General features: G+C 49.8%; 1 protein-coding gene and 1 long non-coding RNA gene across 8 annotated transcripts in view; one reads left to right on the top strand and one right to left on the bottom strand.

The window, feature by feature from the left end:
• Positions 1 to 10,610, bottom strand: part of LOC135919001 (heart- and neural crest derivatives-expressed protein 2-like) — a 33,767-nt gene extending 23,157 nt beyond the window's left edge. For 2 of the 7 annotated variants that reach the window (XM_065452738.1, XM_065452739.1), the window contains exons 1-2: positions 9,677 to 10,610; positions 476 to 655 (exon numbers count right to left, since the gene is read on the bottom strand). In XM_065452738.1, the coding sequence (XP_065308810.1) occupies positions 476 to 655; positions 9,677 to 10,588 (1,092 nt within the window). In that variant the 5' untranslated portion in view covers positions 10,589 to 10,610. Of the gene's footprint in view, positions 1 to 475; positions 3,235 to 9,676 lie in introns of those variants that run through there. The other 5 variants (XM_065452742.1, XM_065452743.1, XM_070535554.1 and 2 more) reach the window with 3 other exon arrangements.
• Positions 534 to 23,954, top strand: part of LOC139057410 (uncharacterized) — a 166,244-nt gene continuing 142,823 nt past the window's right edge. Inside the window, exon 1 of the long non-coding RNA XR_011512760.1 lies at positions 534 to 673. This is a non-coding gene — a long non-coding RNA (uncharacterized lncRNA). The remainder of the gene's footprint in view (positions 674 to 23,954) is intronic.

Here is a 23,954-nt window from a genome sequence, read left to right as displayed (position 1 = left end):
TAATCCCAATGTGGCTGGCCGTGCACGTGCCCCTTTTCTCACACTGTGTAAAAAAATGCGTTAAAAATGCGTGCGGCAGTCGGGCCTTTATGAAGCTGTGAGCTTTCTTGTGGCCAACCACAAGAAATCCATCGAGCCAACCATATATAGTAGTATAAGCAATGACTTGTCTTCGTACGATGACTTATTGACCTCCTGTGGGTGCCATAGACTGGCTGGTGCCCTCGCACCGCATACAATGCCGCATTTCAGTTTTCCTCAGCGGAGAGTTTCAGTGCTGCATTGCCCCTATATACGAAAGAAGGGCCTTTCCGTCCGAAAGAACGGAGCATGCAGGTACGAGGCAAATGAATACTGCACTGCTGAACGTGGCCCTTTCTCTAATACTCTGTAATATTTCGCCATTACTTGACACCTTCAGTGAGACGCACACACGCTACGCACCCTTGCATCTAAAAAGCATGATCGTACTCACCAGCTCTTTTCGGCGCACGTCGTCAGGCGAGCTGAGCGGCGTGAGCTGCTGTGGTGGAGGGAGTTGCTGCTGCTGCTGCTGCTGTTGATGCTGCTGCTGCTGCTGGTGGAGCGTGAGCGCTGCGTGGGCCGCCTGCAGGTCGGCCTTGAAGCACGCCTGGTGCGCGGCTCCCGGCGGTCCCTGCAGCAGGTCCATGAGGTAGGCTATGTAAGAGGTGGCCAGCCGCAGCGTCTTGATCTTCGACAGCTTGGTGTCGGCCGGCACGTTGGGGATGCACTCGCGCAGCTCGGCGAATGCGTTGTTGATGCTCTGCGTGCGGCGTCGCTCCTTGCGGTTGGCGGTCACCCGCCGCTTGACCCCGCGCCCCGCCGGCGGTGGCGGGGCGCTGGGCGGGTGAGGCGAGGCCCAGGGCTCGTCCGCCGAGCCCGGCCTCGCGGGGCCGCCGGCCGAGTACGAGCACGCCGCCGGCACGCCGCTGCCGGTGAGGTCGCCGGCCGTCGCCTGGTCGCCGAGCAGCCAGCCCAGGTACTCGGCGCCCGGTGGCCCGCCGGCGTAGTACGCCCCGTACAGGGGCTCCTGGGCGGCGAAAGCGGCGGCAGCCGCCGGGGGAAAGCCTCCCACTAGGCTCATGTCCAAGCGAGGTCCGGCTTCCTTCTTCGCTTGCGACTGTCAGTCGACCCTATAGACACCTCGCTGTCAACAGAACTGGCTGAGTATATAAGTGACGGTAAGGCAGCAGGTAACACTACTTATTGTCTTGTTGCACTATGACCGGCCTGGAACTACCAGAAAAAAAAACCTTTAAAGAGAATCTTAGTCTCTCCCGGAGAGCAGGACACACTCTTTGGTTGCCTAGGGTAAGCCAAATGTCCGGTTGATGTCCTCAGCGATTATAAGAAACACTATAACTGGCTTTCAGAAACTCCAGTATCTTCGAGCGCAGAAACTGAAACGCGGAAACTGCAAGTTTCCTCAGCCCTGCAGAGTGCGCAGTTCAGGTGGATACCTGTTGCGGGACGCAATGCATGGATGGCAGCATAGACACGTTCCTCTTTGGCTCGCTAGATGTATGCTGGCGTGAAGGAGTCCACGTGATTGCTTGTACAGCACTCGGTACTTCGCACTTGTGGGTGTTCGTCAGGGAGCTCGCAATACTGACAATAGCCCACAGCAAGCCACAGTGAAGGCGGAACAAAGTCTTCTCTGCAGAATCATGCTCAGAGCTCTCTCAGCGAATAAACTTGCGGCGTGCCGTTCTTAATGATTAGAATAAACAATAGCTTTTTAAGCACGCGGACTTACTTCCCATTTGACGAAGCACAAGAAATCAACCTTTACGATGTTTCTGCGCTATCAGCTGGTCAGATATATTTCCGTGGCACCAATCGTAGGTTTAAATTGACGTTGTTCGTACAAAACTTGGCATCAAAAAACGTTTCCCAATAACACGAGCACTACGGAACGTGGAACGTTGCCTGCTCCTTCGGCCGTCCTTAAACCGATGACCTGTCACGAGGGGCCACTTTCTGAACGCGCAGCTGCCGCCACCTCAACGCTTCGATGACACTAAATGGGAAAGCCGCGCGCGCGGGGTCTGGGAGAGCGATGTACTCTGTTGCAGCTGGGGATATGGATACGCACCCAATGCGCTAACAGAGTCCTCCTTGCAGGCCAGAGAGATGGTTCTTTCGACGTATTTCTCAAGAAGCTTCTTTGGTTATCTTCGTAGACGTATATCCGCAAGCGATGCGAGTGGTGAGCCGACTTTGTGGAATGTGGATGCTGCCGCAACTCAGACACCAGCGATCCCTGACGAAGACAGCTTTGGTTACCTGCCCTGAAACAACTTGCCTGATGCCAGCGGAGTCGGACCGGTGCAGTATGACAGGCGACGTAGTTTCTTCAGCAGTTATGACAAGACTTGGCGGAAAGTGGTAGGTCAGTATCTCACTTCCACAGGAAGTCCGAATAAATCTCCCGTCCACAGAGGAAGACGACCTGCTGCTGCTGCTGCACGTGAAGTCGCACTCGAGTACCGCGCCTCAACTATTTCACAGGCCGAACACTTTCACACTCGCGGTTTTAACGACGGAGCTCGGTGCGCCGTGTTCGTTGCCACGCGACGGCCGACCTTTCGACTCGCCGATCCCGAAACGACACTCGCTGCGACGAAACGCCGGACCAGGCGTCGAAGACCGCGCGCCAACGGGCGATGCGAAACTAGGCCTTGCGCCGATGCCGGGCTGCTTCCGCAGTCCGGTGCTCGGGCATCGCGTGGCCGGACTGCGTCTCGGTCGCCGGGACCCGCCATGCGCCCCGCGATGCCCGCAGAGGCGGGCAAGAGGCTGGCCCCGCCCGCGCGAGCGCCCCGCTCTCTCTCCCGAGGACGCCCACCGCGTCGCGCGGTTCCGCAGCAGCCAGCGCGGCCGCCGACGCTGCGATGGGTGCGCTGGGGCCTGACGGTGAGAATACACCTCCTCGGCGGGGGTTCTGCTGCACTGCCGCCGCACCTTTATGATAATACGCGCCTTTGTCCCGTTTTTACAGCTTTGGTTTCTCTTTGCAGCGTTAGTTCGAGTCGTCGTCATCTCTTACCGTGGTGCCCGTTCTGCAGAGTCATTACGAAGCAGGAGAGGCTGGGACGCGATGTGGAGCCTGAAGCGCCGTGCTCATCGCTCGAGCTCGTTGCCGAGCTTCACATGCAGAGATGCACCGCGGCACGGAATGATGTAACCTCGATCGGCGTCGGGAAAACGTAGCTGCGGAGCAGTGTAAAGAAAATGGCACTTTGATATCAGGGGTGGTGATGACATAGTGATGACAGAACGTTCCCGTTAAGGTTACAGACGTCCGCACCAACATCCACGTAATTACTAAGCACTACAAACAGAGCCAGCCTGGTCGCACAACCTGAAAGTTATGGCAATTATAATTTTTGCTTAGTAATCCAACCCCGGTACAAGCCCAATGTTCAGGGCAACATGCAAAGGGTCCCTCTTTTTATTCAAAAAAAATTTTTTTTGCTTAATGCTTCCTTGCCTCCCGCAAGTGGCAGTCCCCCGAGGTCCTACAATGAAAATTACCGCCTTAGCATACTCTTGTCGGAAATACGGATTTGCAGCGCAGACTACCGCGAGACACATGTCTCGAACGTTAGCTGTGACAGATCAGTGTTACATACCAACTGGGATACATAGCGCAGGAATGATACAGGGACAAGCAGGAACACAGGACGAGCGCGGAGGACCACCAACACGCCCAAACCTCTTCCCTGCAGCGCTCGTCCTGTGTTCCTGCTTGTCCCTGCATCATTCCTGCGCTGTGTATCCCAGTTTGTATGTATCTCACCAACACGCCCAAACTTCTTCCCTGCTAAAATGCAGATCAGGGTTAGTTTCTGTGGAAACAACGAATAAGAACTGCTCAGCCTGCCTCGAGTGGTGGTTCCACTTAAGAAAAAAGAAAAACATGAATTTATGTCAGATACAGTTTATTCCCCTTCCCTCCCCCCTTTTTTATTGCTAATATACGCGGGGTACTTAAGTGATTATCCCGAATGCTTAAGCGTGGAGGAGCCCGAATGGCGAGACTAGAAATGAAATAGGCTTTATACTCTGCGCTAACCCTGGCATCATACAATATGTGGACGGGCTCGGCAAGGTGCGCTGCAGTGACCAGAGGGTGGTAAGAACTCGAATTAGCCTAGACTTGAGGAGGGAACGGAAGAAACTGGTACATAAGAAGCCGAGCAATGAGTTAGCGGTAAGAGGAAAAATAGAGGAATTCCGGATCAAGCTACAGACCAGGTATTCGGCTTTAACTCAGGAAGAGGACTTTAGTGTTGAAGCAATGAACGACAATCTTATGGGCATCATTAAAGAGTGTGCAATAGAAGTCGGTGGTAACTCCGTTAGACAGGATAGCAGTCAGCTATCGCAGGAGACGAAAAATCTGATCAAGAAACGCCAATGTATGAAAGCCTCTAACCCTGCAGCTAGAATAGAACTGGCAGAACTTTCGAAGTTAATCAACAAGCGTAAGACAGCTGACATAAGGAAGTATAATATGGATAGAATGGAACATGCTCTCAGGAACGGAAGTCGCCTAAAAGCAGTGAAGAAGAAACTAGGAATAGGCAAGAATCAGATGTATGCGTTAAGACACAAAGCCGGCAATATCGTTACTAATATGAATGAGATAGTTCAAGTGGCTGAGGAGTTCTATAGAAATTTATACAGTACCAGTGGCACCCACGAAGATAATGGAAGAGAGAATAGCCTAGAGGAATTTACATCTTACAAATAACGCCGGAAGAAGTAAAGGAAGCCTTGGGAGCTATGCAAAGGGGGAAGGCAGCGGGGGAGTATCAGGTAACAGCAGATTTGTTGAAGGATGGTGGGCAGATTGTTCTAGAAAAACTGGCCGCCCTGTATTCGCAGTGCCTCATGACCTCAAGCATACCGGAATCTTGGAAGAACGCTAACATAATCCTAATCCATAAGAAAGGGGACCCCAAAGACTTGCAAAATTATAGACCGATCAGCTTACTGTCCGTTGCCTACAAAGTATTTACTAAGGTAATTCGCAAATAGAATCAGGAACACCTTAGGCTTCTGTCAACCAAAGGACCAGGCAGGATTCTGTAAAGCCTATAGCAATAGACCATATTCACACTATCAATCAGGTGATAGAGAAATGTGGAGAATATAGCCAACCCTTATACATAGCGTTCATTGATTACGAGAAAGCGTTTGATTCAGTTGAAATTCAGCAGGGGGCGGCAGAAAGTTAGGTGGGTGGATGAGATTAAGAAGTTTGTAGGGACAACATGACCACAATTAGCACATTACCGGGGTAGTTGGAGAAGTATGGGAGAGGCCTTTGCCCTGCAGTGAGCGTAACCAGGCTGATGATGATGATGATGACTTAAGTGATAGCGTGAGGGCCCTCCTCACGTTAGAATTGCATAGTAGTGATTTATAGAACTTGTTGTACATTAACCAACGCGCGTATTTGTTTGTCATCGATTCCTACTTTGGTAGTCCTTAAGATCGAGTTCGCTCTCTTGCAGCCCTCGTTCCTGAGCAGAGAGAGAGAGAGCTAAGGCGTTATTGTCGCTGACTGGATTAATGAGGAGCAGGGGGCCTGAGTCCAGGTCACCTCTGTCAGCGTACTTGATGGCGGGTAAGATGTACGCTGCCGGGTACTCTTGCTCCATGGAGTGTATAGTGGCTGCAGTCAGCCGTCCGGGGTTGGGGTTAGGGAAGTGGATTAGCTAGTCTAGGAGGCGCAGGGTGGCATATCCACAGTATGTGAGAGGTGTTCGGACGGTCGCCCCATTGTAAGCAGGGAGGAGGCTGTTCTGTGAGACATCGGAGAAGGTGGATGCGGGCTGAGGTGCCTTGCGGATAATGGCTCCTTGTCGACGCGCGATGTGCGGGTGCAGATCGAGGTGTAAGCAATGGGAACTCATGTGGCTCGAGGGAAGCTGAGTCCGTGGGGCTCGTCTGGCGCCACAACAGGTGACGAATGTCTGCTGTAGATGATTGAGCAGAACACTGCAAAATGCAAAAGCGCTCGTGTAAAGCGCAATGCGTGCACGTTAAAGAACCCCAGGTGGCCGAAATCAATCCAATCCGCCACCCTCTACAGTCTGCCCCATAATAATATCGTGGTTTTGGCATGTAAAACCTCCCAATTCAATTTCATTTTTGAAAATTTCTCTCTCTTTAGTGTCTGAGCCGTAACACATACACAATGTGCAGGCAATGCTAGAACTCATACCCGACCGAGAGCTCACCGGCGCAGACTACAGAAGGAGAGCGGACCAAAACGCTAGATGATCGCAGATAAACAGAGTTGCAGACTCCATGGAGTACCATGGATTCCGAGAGTGCTCCAGAGCGTGAAGCTGTTGTATAGACGCCTTCTAAAACAAAAATAGCGAGACTCGCTGTATACTATACGAGACGCGCACACGACCACCCGTTTCGGCTCGCGCTCGCATGCGGAGACGTCGTTTTCCTTGAAGCCATGCCGTCCTTAAGTGATGGTGCGACGACAGCACAAGTACACAACGCCGCCCGGACGATGGCCGACGGGTGCTTCCGTGCACAGGAGCCGAGACGGGGGTGAAAAAAAAAAAAGAAGAAGTCGAAGGAGAACGAGAAGAAAGAGAACATGGCGTCTCGGTCAGTTGCAGAACTGTTCCCGCTGAGACAAGAGACGGGACGACGCCTATAGGCCGCCGGGAAGAGCGTCTGCCGACGCACCCAAACAGATCAGACAAACAGACAGACAGACTTGCGGTCTCGGCTTGAGAAAACGAAACGACCCGAAGGCCGACACTGCATCTCTCTTCTGTTCCCCTGTCCTTTTTTTCTTTTCCCTCCATAGCGCTGAGTGCAGGGTCGGAAAATTGACCGGGGTTCGGGTTACACTTTGCTCTCGCGTTGTGTCTGAAGCGAGGGAGAGGGCAAGGGGTTTCTCCTCGGAGGCGATCGGGTCCGAGCCTTTTGGCGATCGTTCGTGAACGGGGAATGCCCCGGCGTGTGAAGGGGCAAGAAGGCGTCGCGCGCAATACGCAGCGCTTGCGTGCACTGACAGACGGCCAAGCGCGCTATCTGAGTTGAAAGCTTCTTTACGTCAGTGCTTCTGCTACTATATACCCCTCCTGCAGAAGTGCACAGGGAGAGTAACTTGGAGAAGGGTGAGAGAGTTCCACCCATGGCTACATCCCTGGCTGAGTTATTGCTTTTCTGGAGACGCAGGAACAAGACGAATGTGTCTCGAGACGATGCCGGTGGCACGGATTCCTTCTGTTTTCATTGGCGCGTGAGCGACCACTTCCCGCTTTCTCCATATTTAGCTTCTTTACGCTCATTGTGCCGTTCGGGGAGGTCACGCGTCTTGCAATAACCGTTGTGATGGATATGGTGTCGACAACACAGGGTCGGTGGCCGGTTTGCGCATAGTTACGTTGAACCATTAGATTAGAATCACACAGAACGTGGGCTACTCTACGCATAGACGGTACACTGCAGCTGCATCTATTTATCCATCTATCCGTCAGTCTATCCGTCTATCCGTCCGTCTGTCCGTCCGTGTCAGATTTGTCCCCCAGCCGCGGTGGAAATGCAAGAACACTTGTTTACTTCGATTAAAAAGAGAGAGAGAATAATAGGGATCGAAAGAAAGGCAGAAAGGGTAACCAGACGCAGCTCCTCTTTGCTACCCTGCACTGGCGGAAGGGATAACGGGGTGAAAAGAGAGAAAGAAGAGAAGATAGAGCATCAGTCGAGACCACAATCGAAGGAGCATACGAAGTCTGCGAAATAACAGTCGCAGAGACCTGCCGACTAAGGCAGATGTTTAAGAACCCCAGGTGGTCAAAATTTATCCAGAGATTTCTGGGCAAAACATGCACATTTGACGCAACATTCAGTGTATTGCATAGCAACAAGTCGAGAACATGACCTACACCGTCCCCGCGTGAAGCATCGCGACCTCGCTGTTCAAGTGTAGAGTGGTCCAAAATGTAAAAAAATGCAGAGTACATGCTCCCACTGGCTCAATCTCTAGGGTTGTTGGACGACCAGTCAATCTCAGGCAGATTAAAATCACCCCCAACAATAACGTGATCACTCGTAAGGGTTTCAAGGTAATCATACAAATGCACAAGGGGCTGCGATGTCGCACCAAGCGGGTGACAGAACGAGCCGATTACAAGCCCCTTTCCATTTTCCAAACGCAATCTGCAAAAAACCGCTTCACACTCTGTATCAGAAAATGCCAGTGGCACACATGTTATAAAAAAAATTTAATTATGGGGTTTTACGTACCAAAACCACTTCCTGATTATGAGGCACGCCGTAGTGGAGGACTCCGGAAATTTTGACCACCTGGGGTTCTTTAACGTGCACCTAAATCTAAGCACACGGGTGTTTTCGCATTTCGCCCCCATCGAAATGCGGCCGCCGTGGCCGGGATTCGATCCCGCGACCTCGTGCTCAGCAGCCTAACACCATAGCCACTGAGCAACCACGGCGGCTCACATGTTATATTGAAATGAACAAGTATAAGCACACCGCCACCGTGAGCATTACGATCGCTTCGAAAGCACTGATATCCTTCAGGAATCACCTCGGCGTTCGAAATACTTGGGTCAAGCCATGATTCCGTACCCAACACGATACTTGGCTCAAGAGAAGAAAGGAGAAAATGGAAGTTATCAGTTTTATTTTTTATGCTCCGGAAGTTTATCAGCAAAGCACTAATCGGCCGTTTGACATCAAGTGCATCGCGAGGTCATATCTGAATGACGTTTTTAGCCGTGATGTCTCACTGCAGCCTGCTCTCACCCGCAAATTCAGTGTGTCATACTTCAGTTTAGTCTTTGTGGCTTGTTGGGCATTTTGCTTAGCGTATGTTAACATTTTGCGCTTTTCTCGGACGGTGCGTGTGAAATCTTTGGATATGCCGAATCCTGTCCCTTTCAGCATGTGCGCCCTTGTAAGAACTGATTGGCGTTCCCTGAATGAAAAGAACAGAACAAGCACAGGGCCTTTCTTTCCGGAGCAGAACGCGCCTCTACGATGGGCGCGTGATATGCCCACAGAAGACAAACTAAAAACATTGTTGCACAAATTGCCAATCAATTCCTCTGATTTCACTGCCGTCTCGCCACTATCCGGGTCGGTCAAGCCGTAAAAAACAAGATTGTTTTGTCTGTCTCTTTTTTCTAGATCGTCAATCTTCTTTACAATACTTGTCAACGCGGTATGATCCTGACGTTGCTGAATTTGGACGGTATTCAGACAAGCGCGCATTGTATCAATGTTTTCAAAGTTGCTTTCAAGTGACGAAAGCCGGACTTTCAAATGAGTTACCTCGAAAGTGAGCTGAGTTTGTTTTTCTTGAATTGATGTCAACTTCACCAGTATCGCAGCTTGACCACTGAGGAGTTCTTTGAAATTGTCAGAACCAGAGCCTGGATTCAATTCAAAGTCTCCGCCGCACATGCAGCAATAGCAACATAAAACAAAATGCAGGATTTCGCAAAAACCAAAAGTGATGCCTCACACAAACATTTTTCAACAATACAGAATTCAGCCGCCGGCGAGAGCACATGGCGAAAAATGGTTGGGATGGAACCGGCAATATAATACAATAGCTCTTAAGCGAACGGTGAAGGGGACCAACCTGCATGAGCAAAACGAGGTTGATAAGGGCTCCCGTCATGCTGCCAGTTCCACGCCTCACTGTCGAAGTGTCGCCGCTGGGAATCTGTAGTCGAGAGACAGCCGGGCCAAGGGCACAGTGTGCACAGCTGAATACGCAGGAAAGTCCAATTTCGGCATTGGCCAGACACATTTCAGAATCCACGGCATGCATAGGCTCCCCTTTCCTGTTATAGTCCAGCGCCTGGAACATTTCATCTACTAACGGAGCAGATGAAGGGACTGACGTCGAAAAATTGGTCAGCAGCATAACCTGCATGAGCAGAACAAGGTTGATAAGGGCCACCGTCATGTTGCCGGTTCCATGCCCCACTGTCGAAGTGTCGCCGCTGGGAATCTGTAGTCGAGAGACAGCCGGGCCAAGGGCACAGTGTGCACAGCTGAATACGCAGGAAAGTCCAATTTCGGCATTGGCCAGACACATTTCAGAATCCACGGCATGCAGAGGCTCCCCTTTCCTGTTATAGTCCAGCGCCTGGAACATTTCATCTACTAACGGAGCTGATGAAGGGACTGACGTCGAAAAATTGGTCAGCAGCATAACCTGCATGAGCAGAACAAGGTTGATAAGGGCCACCGTCATGTTGCCGGTTCCATGCCCCACTGTCGAAGTGTCGCCGCTGGGAATCTGTTGTCGAGAGACAGCTGGGCCAAGAGCACAGTGTACACAGCTGAATACGCAGGAAAGTCCAATTTCGGCATCGGCCAAACACGTTTCAGGATCCACGGCATGCAGAGGCTCCTCTTTCCTGTTATAGTCCAGCGCCGGGCACACTTCATCTACTAACGGAACTGATGAAGGGACTGACGTCGAAGAATTGGTCAGCAGCATAACCTGCATGAGCAGAACAAGGTTGATAAGGGCCACCGTCATGTTACCGGTTCCACGCCCCACTGTCGAAGTGTCGTCGCTGGGAATCTGTTGTCGAGAGAAAGCTGGGCCGATAGCACTGCGTACACAGCTGAATACGCAGGAAAGTCCAATTTCGGCATCGGCCAAACACATTTCAGGATCCACGGCATGCAGAGGCTCCTCTTTCCTGTTATAGTCCAGCGCCGGGCACACTTCATCGACTAACGGAGCTGATGAAGGGGCTGACGTCTAAGGAATGGTCAGCAGCATAACCTGCATGAGCAGAACAAGGTTGATAAGGGCCACAGTCATGTTGCCGGTTCCACGCCCCGGCGGTGATGACTGGACTTGCAGGTGTGATGACCTCACGCATCACTAAAATTACTCACTCGCGAGCTGGTTGCTGCAATGAAGGCCGTCCGCAATGCAGCCGGCTCAAGTACCTGTGATAGATGTCCTATGACTGATCTTTCCTGAGATCGTTGTCTTCATCGCTGGGATCCACACTTCTGTGGCTGATGACGTAGGCACGACCAATTCGTCAGCGTAAATGTGGCAGCGAAAGCTGCTTGGTGAGTTGTAGAAGTGCTTTAGTGCAAAATAGGCTATAGAGCTCGCGCATACATGCCTGCTCTTCTCTTAATTCCAGGTATAGCGGTATAAATGTTTACCGTCGAACAGGGGAGATAATACTACTCTGATATTATTGAATAAGCAAGCCTTGCACCTCTGAAGCATAAATGGCAGCTTTGTCTGAGTCGAGAACCTCTCGCCACGTATTTAACTGCGAAGAAACTCCTCAATGGGTGAAGAATTGGCAGCGACAGACGCCTGTTCTCCGTCAGGGTGCCCAAAGGCGATGTATTGTTGGGGAGGCCAAGACACATTTTAAGCGTTTTGGCTTGTATGCCTTCAATTATGTAGCTTGGCGTTCGCTTGAGGTGCCTTGGAGGGCATCCAGGAAAAGAATAGCGAAGTAGACCTTCAGAGAGCGCAGTGTGGGTAGCCGTAAAAGACAGAGTATCAGCTTCAACTGCTGGAAATCGTCCGGAAGATGTTGGCGAAGGAAGCGACCTCATCCTTCAAAATCAGCACGTCCGGTTACCCGGTCATGCTTTTGTCAAAAGTCACCCACAAGGACCTGTGTTTTTCATTGTAAAGTGTAGGAGTGTTACTAAACTTAGGAACATGGCGGAGACATCGCGCTTTGCGAATGCAATGGCGCCGCACTTCTCGGATGACGTAACAAGGCTTCGGGACAGCAGAAATTTCTCAACAGAGCTGGTGGCTCTCTGCATTGTTACACGTTGTATTCTTCTGTTGCGCCCAGAGCACCATGTAAGCGCATACCGTCTGCATACAAGAAGATGGCCATCTTCTTGTATGCAGGCGGCGTGCGCATATATGGTGCTCTGAGCGCAACAGAAGAATACAACGTGTAATAATGCAAAGAGCCAGTGTGCCCCACCGGCGTCAGTGCACTGACGCCGGTGTGCGCTATTCTAGGGCAATGAGGCAGATCGCTGGAGAGAGTTGGACTTAAAACGCGGCCTTATGCAACACCACGTGATACGATATGCGAATGCGTGTCTTCCATTGACATGTAATCTTATCTCTTAGAGAAGAGATCACAGAGATACATAGAGAAGTGCGACAAATATCCATAAATACATCGAAAGCTTAAGTACCGCGTGTGCTTCGGTGACACAAACCCGTTCTGGAGGATTGACCAAAAGAGGTACAATACTTAGTTGCACATATAGCCCAAGGGTATAGGGTAGCCGTTTTCCACACACAACAAGTTTAAGAAAATCAAATAAGCTGTTGAATATCGTGCGCTCTTCCGTTACTGAGAGTTGCGCGTGCATTATATACGTTAATTGCCCGACGCTATATGTACAGGTTTAATGTCTTGATTTATTCTTTTATTACGAAAAAGCCAGGCCACGCTCATTACCACTATTTTGCTGGTCAAAATTTCGTGCTGTATAAGCCGCGGGGCTCCAGTCACACATCCCGTTGACCAAGAAAGGGTTTTACAAAGGGATGGGCAGCCCAAATATGAGGAAATCAAATAAACCATTGAATTGAATTGAATTGAATTGAATTGATTTTATTCATTATAGATTACAGGTTATAAAAAAGAATAATATACAGAAGGAGGTGCCATAGTCAAAGACTGTTCAATATTATGCGCTATTCTAATCAGCGGTCAGTGTGCTATGAAGGTATACCTACGAGCCGACATTACGTGCACATGTTTTATATCGTGATATATTGTTTGATTACGCAAAAAGAGGTGCGCGCACTGGCATTACCTTGTCTTTCAACAGTGAGTGCTATAGCATAACCCTCGGTTTGTTGGAGCCTGGCCTCGAGCGTCTATCAACGCGCATCAAGAAATTTCTTTGCTTAAAAATTGAGCCCATAGAAGAGTCTACAGTTTTACGCAAGGCACCTTGTCACGCAAAAAAGATATAACAAAGCGAGACTCGTAATTAGTTGCGAGCGAAGCTCACGGCAGCATCGATATTCCATGAAGAGCGGCGCTAGTAAGAGTTTTTTTTTTTTTTCAAGTAAGGCAGTATACATACAACAATGTAAGCTAGCGACGAAATGTACCCGACCGCCGTAAGTACAGGGAAGTGTCCAACTCCTCTTTTTCTAAAACAAAAATGAAGGAGGCTTGCATGTTACCGAGAAGATAGAAAAAAAAAAAACAGAGACACACAGCTTCGCGTAGAGACCGGAAGGAATCAACGTTTTCTTTTTTTCTATCGTTTTTGCTTCATCTCGTACGCGCGCTCGCTGTGGTTGCCTCGCCGTGGGGCTCGCTTTTACGACGTCGTGTCGCGCGACTCGTCGTCGGGCGCCGCGGCGGAACGACGGCGGAACGACGGTGCGCTGAAGCCGCAGCGTGCTTCGTGTACGAGCCCTCGGTCGCGGCTTACGACTATACGACCCGCAGCCCGGTCGTGTAGGCGGCTTTGCCGAACTTGATGCGCGCACTCCGGGATCGTAAATCACGTCCCGCTGAAATATGCCTTCAACCGGCGACCGTGCGAGGGGAGAGCGTTCGTCTGCGACAGAGAAAAGAAATAGACAGAGGAGGCGGACGTCGTGAGCGAAGGCTGTCTTACATGCATGCGTGCGCGCGAAAGGAACGAGGGTCGTCGTTCTTTGAACGAAACGGACAGCCAAATGTCGGTCGAATTCGTGCGAAATTCACACTGTGGAAGACAGTGCGGAGAACAACGAGGACGGCAAAGACAGTACAGCGTTTGATGGTGATGGCTATGATGATCCCTTAGACACGGCAAGTACTCACAATGGTGAAAGTTGTGTGTGTATATATATATATATATATATATATATATATATATATATATATATATATATATATATATAGAGAGAGAGAGAGAGAGAGAGAGAGAGAGATAGTACAGCAACATGGTTGACGTTTTCTTACACCTCTTTCACTGTTTCAGCAAAGAAAACGGTTTTCTAGGCAAGGACTTTAGAATACACGTTCAAGTTCTTCTGTCTACACTGGTAGCAGTTAGAAAAAAACGCAGCCGAGGTGACAAGTAAACGAATCAAGAAAAGATCCGCGATATGCGCTGAGAAACCGCCAGGAAAAGAAGCACTTATGGCCTCGTTCTCCGCTCCAGTGCCTACTGTGATGATTACTTTATTAAACATTTCGGCGTGCGATATTTCAAGTGCTCCGATGTCCACGGCCCTATATTTTGCAACAAACGTGCACTGCAATTCGCGCTTTTGCTACATTGGTGGCAGAGTCCCACGCTGAAGACTTATTTCAGGCGATGTTGATTTCAACAGCAGCAAGAATGAACCAACAACAATTAACTTGCTGCAGAGCTCGCGAGCTGTTGTTCTCAAAGGGTTTCGGTGGATGTTCTGGCCACCGAAACACAAATGCCGCCTGTGCAACTGAATATTGATTGAAATATCCTAACGTACGAATTCACTGTTGGTATCAATCTACTTTTATCGGCTGTAGCGCTCCATTTTAGTTAATATGACGAATGCATGTATGAAAAAAGTTTCACGACACAATGGCTTCATGCATAAAAGCACGTTTCATGACACCCACTGAACCGCAGCCCAGGAAGAGCGTGCTAGAACTTCATGGGGCTCATTTGCAACGGACACTACCCTTACTGACACTCAAGGCAAAAGAAGAACGAACAGGAACGAAAAAAAGAAAATAAATATAACGGGCACGCTCCAAACGGTCGCATTTCCAGACACGCAAACGCTTGGTTTATACGCAGCCCCATAATGCACATATTTACCAGAGTGGCACAACGCATTTTTTGGCTGCAGCTCCCGCAGCGACGAATCATCTCTGATGGCATTCCACGTAACCGCGGTGGCATGACGCTGAATAACGCGCGCACGATGTCTGGTATGCGACACACTAGGGGGCGTCGCGCACGAAGCCAAGCAGAAAGCGCAACGACGTCGCGGCTGGTGCTGACCATCGTTGTGCAGGCTGTGCTCTTCCCCCACCCCGCGTCCTCCTCTCCCTGTGGCCAGCGGACAACGCAGGCATGCGGCGGCGACAATCGGCCCTAAAATTTAGGGTACCTTCTTCTGACGGGTAACGACGAAAGGCTACATTTCCGCGTGTGATTGTCGTGGACACCATTAGTGGGTCGAAGTTTTCGGGCACGCCTGGCCCCCGCCGTCAGGCGCCACTTGACCGCTGCCCCTTCCCGCCCACCTCCATACATACTTGACGCCAGTCTTTACGTCCAAAGAAAAAGAGCCGGACAGCAGTACAAGTGTGACGCCGCTTATTGTAACGGTGTTCAAAAAGTACACGTATCATCCAGTTAATAGCGCATAGCTGCAGCAGCCCTTCTTCCATATTACACACGCAAGCAAGCATCGGTAGACAGCATATCCTATATAGTGCTCTAACCTCAGAGGCTTGCCGATCAGGGCTAATCTGCCTACAACGTATACATGCCACAAAACATGGCTCCTTGTTGAATTCAGAACAAGACGATTAACGATCTGTTTTGTGTAATGCTAACGTATATTAAAATATCAGACATTGTATGCTAGATGAGTACGAAAGACAATACATGACGCCTTAGTTTGAGCGAAGAATGTTTGATGGCATCGTTCGTATCAAACAATAATTGCCGCGGTCCGTGCCACAATTCACGTCGTCGGTTCACACTGCGTCGCACTGCTTCCTAAGGTAGGGTGTCCACGGTAAACGGCAGTATTCGCGACGCCGGCTCCGAAGTAAACACTCGCATCAGTCCCCGCCCGCGTCATTAGGCGCCCGTAGGGAGCTTGCGCGCGTTTTCCCACGCCGCGTCTTAGCTTACTGGCGCGGGTGACCATTTGGCTCGTCAATGACAACTCCACCGAGGTGCGCAGGTGGACACTGGCGCGATTCGCACTCGCATAATATCTATTGCGTTTATTCAATTGGGCAGTGTTTGCCTATTGCGTTTGCCTTTGTTTATCTTGCTGTTGACTGTTCTACACGTGAAATCACTCTGTGATTTTGATGGAGCGTCATATGCACTTATTCAATTGGGAAGCGTTTGCCTATTGCGTTTGCCTTTAACTATCTTGGTGTTGATTGCGCTATACGTGAAATCACTCAGTGATTTTGATACAGCATCATATCTACTGCGTTTATTCAACTGGGCAGTGTTTGCCTATTGCGTTTGCCTTTATTTATCTTGCTGTCGATTGTTCTACACGTTAAATCACTGTGTGATTTTGATAGAAAAGAGAAAAGAAAGAAAGAACGAATGAATGAATGAATGAAAGAAAGAAATAAAGAATGAATGAATGAATGAATGAATGAATGAATGAATGAATGAAAGAAAGAAAGAAAGACAGACAGACAGAAAGAAAGAAAGAAAGAAAGAAAGAAAGAAAGAAAGAAAGAAAGAAAGAAAGAAAGAAAGAAAGAAAGAAAGAAAGAAAGAAAGAAAGAAAGAAAGAAAGAAAGAAAGAAAGACGCTCTATAAGTGACCCTTTCAGAGCTACGAATGACAACAAAAGATGGACGAAAGAAATCGGATCGAGGATCCTACGCATTGCGGGAATCAGTTACAAGCGAAACTATCTGATGGTGATGATTTCTTGTATAAGGGTATGACATCACTGTGGCGGAGAGGCCATGAACGTGATGGCAATATGAAAAACGAACAAATGTATGCGAACAAATATATGAAAGAAACCGTTAATAAACCAAATAAAATATGCTGTAATAAGGTGGCTTTCTTTGAAGTTTACTGTAATGTGTTATTTCACTTCAATCAGTTGTAACTTCTGCCACTTCTGCGTATCTCAACGCTCATCACTCAATGGATGCAGATCTGGTCCCATTTGTTGACGTTGACTCCTTTTTTCTTCACTTCTTTCTCCACAGTCGGCTGCTTTTGATGCCGACTTCTTCATTTTTTCTTGTTCTGTTTGTCTATGCGGTTACCATTTCAGCGCCCCCCCCCCCCCCATTTTCTAACCGTTCATTTCATTTTCTATTTCTTTTTATAATTCGTAGGTAGCGCCGAGCGGCCGATCCCAGTGATGACAGCGGTGCCAGAACTAATGAGGAAGGGTGAAAAGAATACAAACTGACATTGATCGTTATGTAACGCGGCCTCACGTTTCCACTTACATGCAGGATATGGTTTTGTAAAGCGTGTATTCTGCGTTCTCACACAATTCACATGTATGAGAAACTTCTACACGAGAGCATGCTATAGTTTTTCGAGTTAGGTTTTCTTCCTGCTTCCACACTCCACCTCCTTTTTTCTGTTTTGGGGGGATGGGGGGAGGGGGAAGGGGATACGCATAGATATTATGCTGTTAGTCATTTCTTTGTCCCCCTCCCGAGCTCAGTCATCCACCACGTGTGCTGGAGGAGCAGGCATAGCAATGAAGCACAGGACAAAGTATAAGTATAAAACTTCCTTGTTTATACTTCGTCGGTCTTCGACCTCCTGCTGTCGTCGACAATATAAACACGAACTGAACGTCGCCAGAGAATGTTCGCCGTGCGAGGCAATTACATTGAAGGCCATCATATATCAATTCAAGGAAACGAAAACGCGACACTTTGGTGGATTAACGGGAATCAGTTTTGCCACTTCCTAAACGAACATGTGCTTCAAGCAGAACAGCTTGGGCTGCGTCATGCAGTTGCAGAAATTCGCCCCGTTCTCATTATCGGAGAACAAATATAATGAAAAAAAAAATCAATGGTATTCCAACTTAACCTCATTCATAATATTTACGAGACCATGACACTGCATGCAAAGCTCAACAATTAGCCTGTATAGGTGTATGTCGCCGCCCGGGAAATCATGTGTATAAGTTCGAGAAAGTCAACTTGGCACGTGTTCCATAACGTAGATATACAGGTCATACCAGCTCCACGTCGAAACGAAGATATGAACAGAAGCCTCGGAGAAAAATTACAAGCGAGACAGCATAAGATAGAAGGAAAACACAAAGCACAAAACACTTATCAGCCCACGTGGGCGGCCAGTGTAAGCACGCCACTGTCATCTATTTATCTCGTGATCCACACGACCCAAGTGTTGAAACCTCGACGCGTAACTACGTGTACATGCAGAAGGGAGCGACATACACACCGATACATTAATTGTTTACGCGGGCAATGTTTGCGCCACCTTTATTTCTTCCGGGTTACATCGCGTAACGGCGGGACACAGGAGCGCACAAGCCGGGGAAGGAGCGCCGAGAGAAGAATCGTCCGTTTGCCCGCACTCGAGGCATTACCCCAGAGACTAAAGCTCCGGTTCGAGCCCATTTTCCTCTCTCCGTTCTTTTCCCTTCCTTTCTGGACGCACAAACAGCCAGGCGCAGGTTTACGTTTCAGACCGGGCCGCAAACAAACGAAGCGTCCGCGACTTCTCTCCATGGCGCGGCGGTCGAAGTATTTTTCGCGCAACTTGCAGTGGCTGTGCGCACATACGCCGAAGGCAGTCGGGCACGGCCTCGCAGCCAGCACAATGCGTGGAAAGGAAGGAAAGAAAAAAGGAAAGTAAATGGCGGAAGACGTAGTCCGGGCCGCAGGTTTCGGGCGGACGCTCCGTGCGAGGCCTCGGCGCCGGGCCTGCGACGAGTGAAGCGCGTATAAACGGGACCCACGGGCGCGCGGCCGGGGGGTGGAGCGCCTCCCACCAAGATGGCGGACTCCGCGGGCGAGACGCTTTGTTGGTTTACGAATCAGCTCGGTGCTGACAAGCTAATCAGCCGCGAAGGAAGTTGTTTGATCGGCACCGGAATGCAGTTCCGAAATAGAAGCGCGGGCTCTCCGCTGCGGCGGACGCGTAAACTTTTGCCTTGCTAATGCGGTATATGCGTGTGTGTGTGTGTGCGTGGGTGGGTGGGTGCGTCCGCGCTTAGCCACTGTCTTGGAGGACCGGAAACAATCGGGCCCCTATAATTAGATAATACACTGACGCTCGCGCCTGGTGCAGCCCTCGTCATATGTATGTTGGCGATGGTGAGTAAACGTCTTTTGCTGGCTACGACAATGTCGACGGCCTGAGCAGCTGATGAGCTCGAGGCAGTGATGACGAAAGTGGAGGGGAGGGGGATGGGGCAGCGAAACTTTCTTTTTTCGCAGCAACCTGCGTGGGCCGGTATTCATAAAAAAAGAAAAACGAAGAAAGAAGGTGTCACGCTAGAATTGTTCGTAAGAGCGAATTACAGCAAAGTCTACACGTATCGTTATACCAAAGGCGGCTGCAGCCGGTAACAGAGAGCACTTACGAACGAAGAGCTTTGTGAATTCTGCCCCTGTCGGTCCCGTATTCGCAAACATGTTCGTACGCTGAAACAGCTCATAAGGAAACGTTCCGACCAGTCATGATAACGAACATATATACATAGCGAAGGCAGCTGCCCAATATGACAACTGCTCCTTAAGATCAAAATGCTCTGTGAAATCGGCGCCGCTCGATCTGGGCCCGTATTCATAAAAAAAAGTTCCTACGCTAATCCGTTCGGAAGAACAGATGTCCGCCAATCGTGACGGCGGACATAGTTTAGCGAAGGTTATTAGCTAATCGTAACTAGCACTTGCGAAAGAAAAGCGTCGTGAACATATGACCTTCTGGAACTGAAGCTGCGAGGCGTGCTCTGGCTCCTCTGGCGCTCAACCTTGCGCGCGTATGCGCATGAGCGTTCTCCTGATTGGTTGACACCCATGCTAACTTCTTCTTCAGCGGTAGATCTACCTTACCATGAAGTAAAGGATGCTGCGGCGTGGTTGGGTGCAGTCTGACCCCAAATCCCGCACCCGATCCGTGCTTCCTTTGTATCGAGTTTTCTCAGTACACACGGAAATACGGAGTGTCGCTTACGTACAAGCATCTATGCAGCACTAATATATATATATATATATATATATATATATATATATATATATATATATATATATATATATATATATATATATATATATATATATATATATATATATATATATATATATATATATATATATATATATAGAGAGAGAGAGAGAGAGAGAGAGAGAGAGCGTAAACACTGTAAACACCTCCTATTATAGATTCCGCGAGGACGTCACCTAATACACTTAATTACTCCCGTCAGGCCTGTTCCGTTTACATTTCGTTCGACATGCACTTTCTGAACACGAAGTGCAGTCTGTTTGAAGCGACATGCACGGCGACATTTGGCACGGTTAATGGGTAAGCCTATAGTTAATGTCCTCTCCGCAGAACTGCGACCACACAACTTAATTCATCTGCCCACATAGTGCCTGGAAAATAAGAGAGCACGTGATCAAGTGATCCATCTCTTTCTCTGCCTTTACTATTCAGAAGCGGGGAAAGGAAAAAAAAAAAGGGGGGGGGGCCCTTCTGGCGGCTCCGTCACTGCCGCAGCATTCCAGAACTAGTCGCTAATGCGGCGAAACATCCGCGGGCACGGATCTGCGCAAGGCACAGACCGAGCCGAGGTTATTACTCAAGCAGCCAGTTCCCAAAACAAAGCGCGCGTGTATTGACGGCATAGAATCCGGCGACAACGACCGGCTCCTATGCCGGGGTCCGGCCGATTATCGCGCCCCTTGCGCTTTCCGCAGTTCCGCCCACCGTTTCACGCTTCGTTTGCCACACTTCCCTTTCTTTTCTTCTCTTTTCCCGGGCTTCTGCGAGGATTACTTGCGCCTGCACGTGACATGTATAGGGGGATGGATGACATAAATCAACACGCGACAGCGCTCGAGTATTATGTTTCCGATGCCGGCGGGTGACGTTGGCTCTAGAAAAGGGGGACACTCAAAGCGCCCTATTGTCCACGCCCACGAGCTCCAGCGGCAAGCGTGACGCGCGCAGGATTTTAATACGTTCTCCACCGGAGCGGTGGCAGTGCTCTGTGAACATTCCATTTCGGCTTGAAAGTGTGGCACGCTCTGTGCAACAGATTTGGCACTCGGTCGTTCTTGGCCACATGCGGTGAGATCGACCGGAAGAGCCCTCGGATAAGCCGATTGTATGGACAGAAATCTGTGGGTATAAGTTACCAGGGGGCATATAATCGCCGTTGCCTATGATTATAAGGTGCTATTAGCAGTGAATACGGCACACTTTCTGACCGCTTGTGTAGCAAGTTTACGTGCTTTCTCGAAGATGGCGTCGACTACTACACGCTGTAAGAGAGATGCTTAGCTTGGAAGCAAACACATACACCGGTGTTGTTCGAAAGACAGCACGATACATATCATTCGTGCATTCTCCATCACTTTTTCACAGAATATACGGGAAACAGGATTAGATCGCACAATGTTAACTCACCCAACTCGCACAGGCGCGCCTTGCGATGGGCCTGCGCGAGTTCGGCGACTGCTCCGATGCGTGCAATAAGCGCACACGCCTGGCGCACGACCGGGGAAACGATATGTAGTACAGCGCATTACGAAACCTGCCGCCACTTTCTCTTCGTGTCATCTAACCGCCGCAACGTGTGCCGCCACCACTCACACGTCGATTCCCGCACTGGGGCCGGCGCTTGTTGCGTGGGTTTCGATTGCAGGAGTGTGCGCGAGGGAGGGATGGGAGTGGACGAGGGTTAAGGGGGTCGCAGTGTCGCGAGCGACGAGGGTATACACTTCCGCGACGATGCGGCATATACGCGCGTGTCGCCGGCATCGCGTGTCGGGCCGCGCGGGGACGACACGGGTCGGCGGGCGGACTCAACGTGGTCCCAGTGTGGCGAGCCTCAACGTACATGCAACTTGATGAGCACTTGTTTCTAAAAGCTAATGGGCCGACCACGCGCACGTACAGAGTGTTCGTGTTCATACTCGAAGGTCTTGAGCACGCTCGAGGAATGGGAAACGGTGCTAACAACAGCGCGGACGAGAGATACAAGGGCTCGTGTTTGTGGTCTCCCTCATATCTGTCCTGTCGTTAGCGCTGCTCTTTCCGTTTCCTGGGAAGCAGAAACCACGCGCGCGAGCTGACAGCGTCATGTATGCCACACCGAGGGCCAGCATGTACTCTTCTCGAACTTTTCCTAGGAACCACGCGACGCTCCTTTTTTTTTTATTTTCTTCGTCGCAAGTCGTTCAAGGAACTGCACTCGTACTAATTCTGTTCTAATGCGTGTGCCGCATTTGTGTGCATTTCTTAATTACGCACGCGTACGCATTGTTCCATGGAGTTAACATGCAAAACCAACTAGGCAAGACCTTCACGCTTTTCAAGTCTCCCCGAGTGTGTGCTGCTTTGTGGTTTGTTCTTTCTTCTTGCGTACAAGTGCTCAGCATTACTACTACACAATGCTCACACAACACCATGCGAATATACGAACAAGGCCCACGCTTCTAGCCGCAACATCACAAGGGTGATGTTGCGACATCACTGTTTCCATTGGCAGTCATGGAGGGACGAAATCATGAACACGGTTAGCGCTGCTGCTGGCCACCTGCTGTCCCGATATGATGCTCAAGCTATCGGTCCAATGGTATCACCGGCGTCGCGGCTGAGAGCGCGAACTGTGCAAGTATGTGCAAGCTGATGGCTCATCCCATATGAAGCCTCGTCCCTGCAACGACGGTATATAGAGCGCAGCATTTTATGAGCGCAAGAGATTCTCAGAAGGCGTTGTTCGAACGAGAAGTCCCAAACTACAACAATTTTCTTTTTCTAATTAAAATAATTATTTCGTCACTCGTGTTCTAGCGTATCATCACGTTGCTGGTAAGTCGCCTGCCCATATAGGGTCAACGCATATGCCGGGATGTACGGTTCTGCGCTGCGTGGTTTTGTTACGCCTTTAGTTCGCGGCGCTGCGGTACTGTCGAATTTTTTTCTTTTGTTTTTTGGCAGATTCATCCCAACACGCTATACATTCGTGAACATGGAATTCACTTGATACAGAGCTTCTTTCTGGAACATAGTCACGTAGCCAGACATTGGAGACCTCGATCGCGGCCCCACTCGCACGTCTCTGTGTGAGCTTGCGCGAACACTGCGAAGGCATACGTGATGATGACGGCGATGATGAAGATGATGGAGATGGTGATTTGTATCTTCGGGAGAGGACACTGTCGATCGTAAACTAGAACGATTTGAGCGAGAAAGAAAAGGAAAATAATTCGGTGACGTTATAATGTAATGTGTGACGTCGCTCGCACGAACATTAGGCTCTCGGAGAACTGTATGCGTGTCTGGTGCAGGGGTTGAATGAAAGCAGGCCTGTAAGTCCTGTAGCCGCTTCTTTGCGCATAGCTATATATACGAGAGCCTGCTGAAACTGTCTGTGGCTATGGCAGGGTGAGTCAACATTATTTGTTGTAACTGCGCCGATCATCGGCCGAGTCCAATATGAGTGTCTAAGCAAGTTTGCGAATTATGATTTATTGCTGGGACGTTTTTCATATCAGCTCATGCAATCACCCTTTGACCAGTGAACGAATTATTCTTTGCGGAGAAGCCGACGACACAATAGTTGTCAACATTTCCAATTTCATATACCAGGAAATCAATGACAGACCAACGTGGTGACGCAACGATGTAGTAACAACAATCCTTGTTCGGGCGCGGGTGTAATGTTCCGGTGGTAGATTTAACCACGGTATACTGCGGCTTGTCCATCTGGGGGCCTCGCAGCCAGATATGTGTCGTCACCGAAGAGGCAGCTTCGACGTGAGCAGCTGGAAGTAACCGGCGCACGATTTAAAGAAAAGAAGAAGAAACGCGATCAGTCGGGCGGCTCATTAGTCGGCCAGCGCCGCAGTCGGTGGACGGCGATAACCGTTTTTCTTATTCCGGGCATCCCGTCGTTCGTCTTCGCTCTCCCTGCCGCTGCGTTTAACTCTGGA

The sequence above is a fragment of the Dermacentor albipictus genome, chromosome 3 (genome assembly GCF_038994185.2).
Source record: "Dermacentor albipictus isolate Rhodes 1998 colony chromosome 3, USDA_Dalb.pri_finalv2, whole genome shotgun sequence".
Taxonomy (NCBI): Eukaryota; Metazoa; Arthropoda; class Arachnida; order Ixodida; family Ixodidae; genus Dermacentor; species Dermacentor albipictus.
Note: the sequence above shows the minus strand (reverse complement) of the source record. Positions and strands in the feature narration are given on the sequence as shown.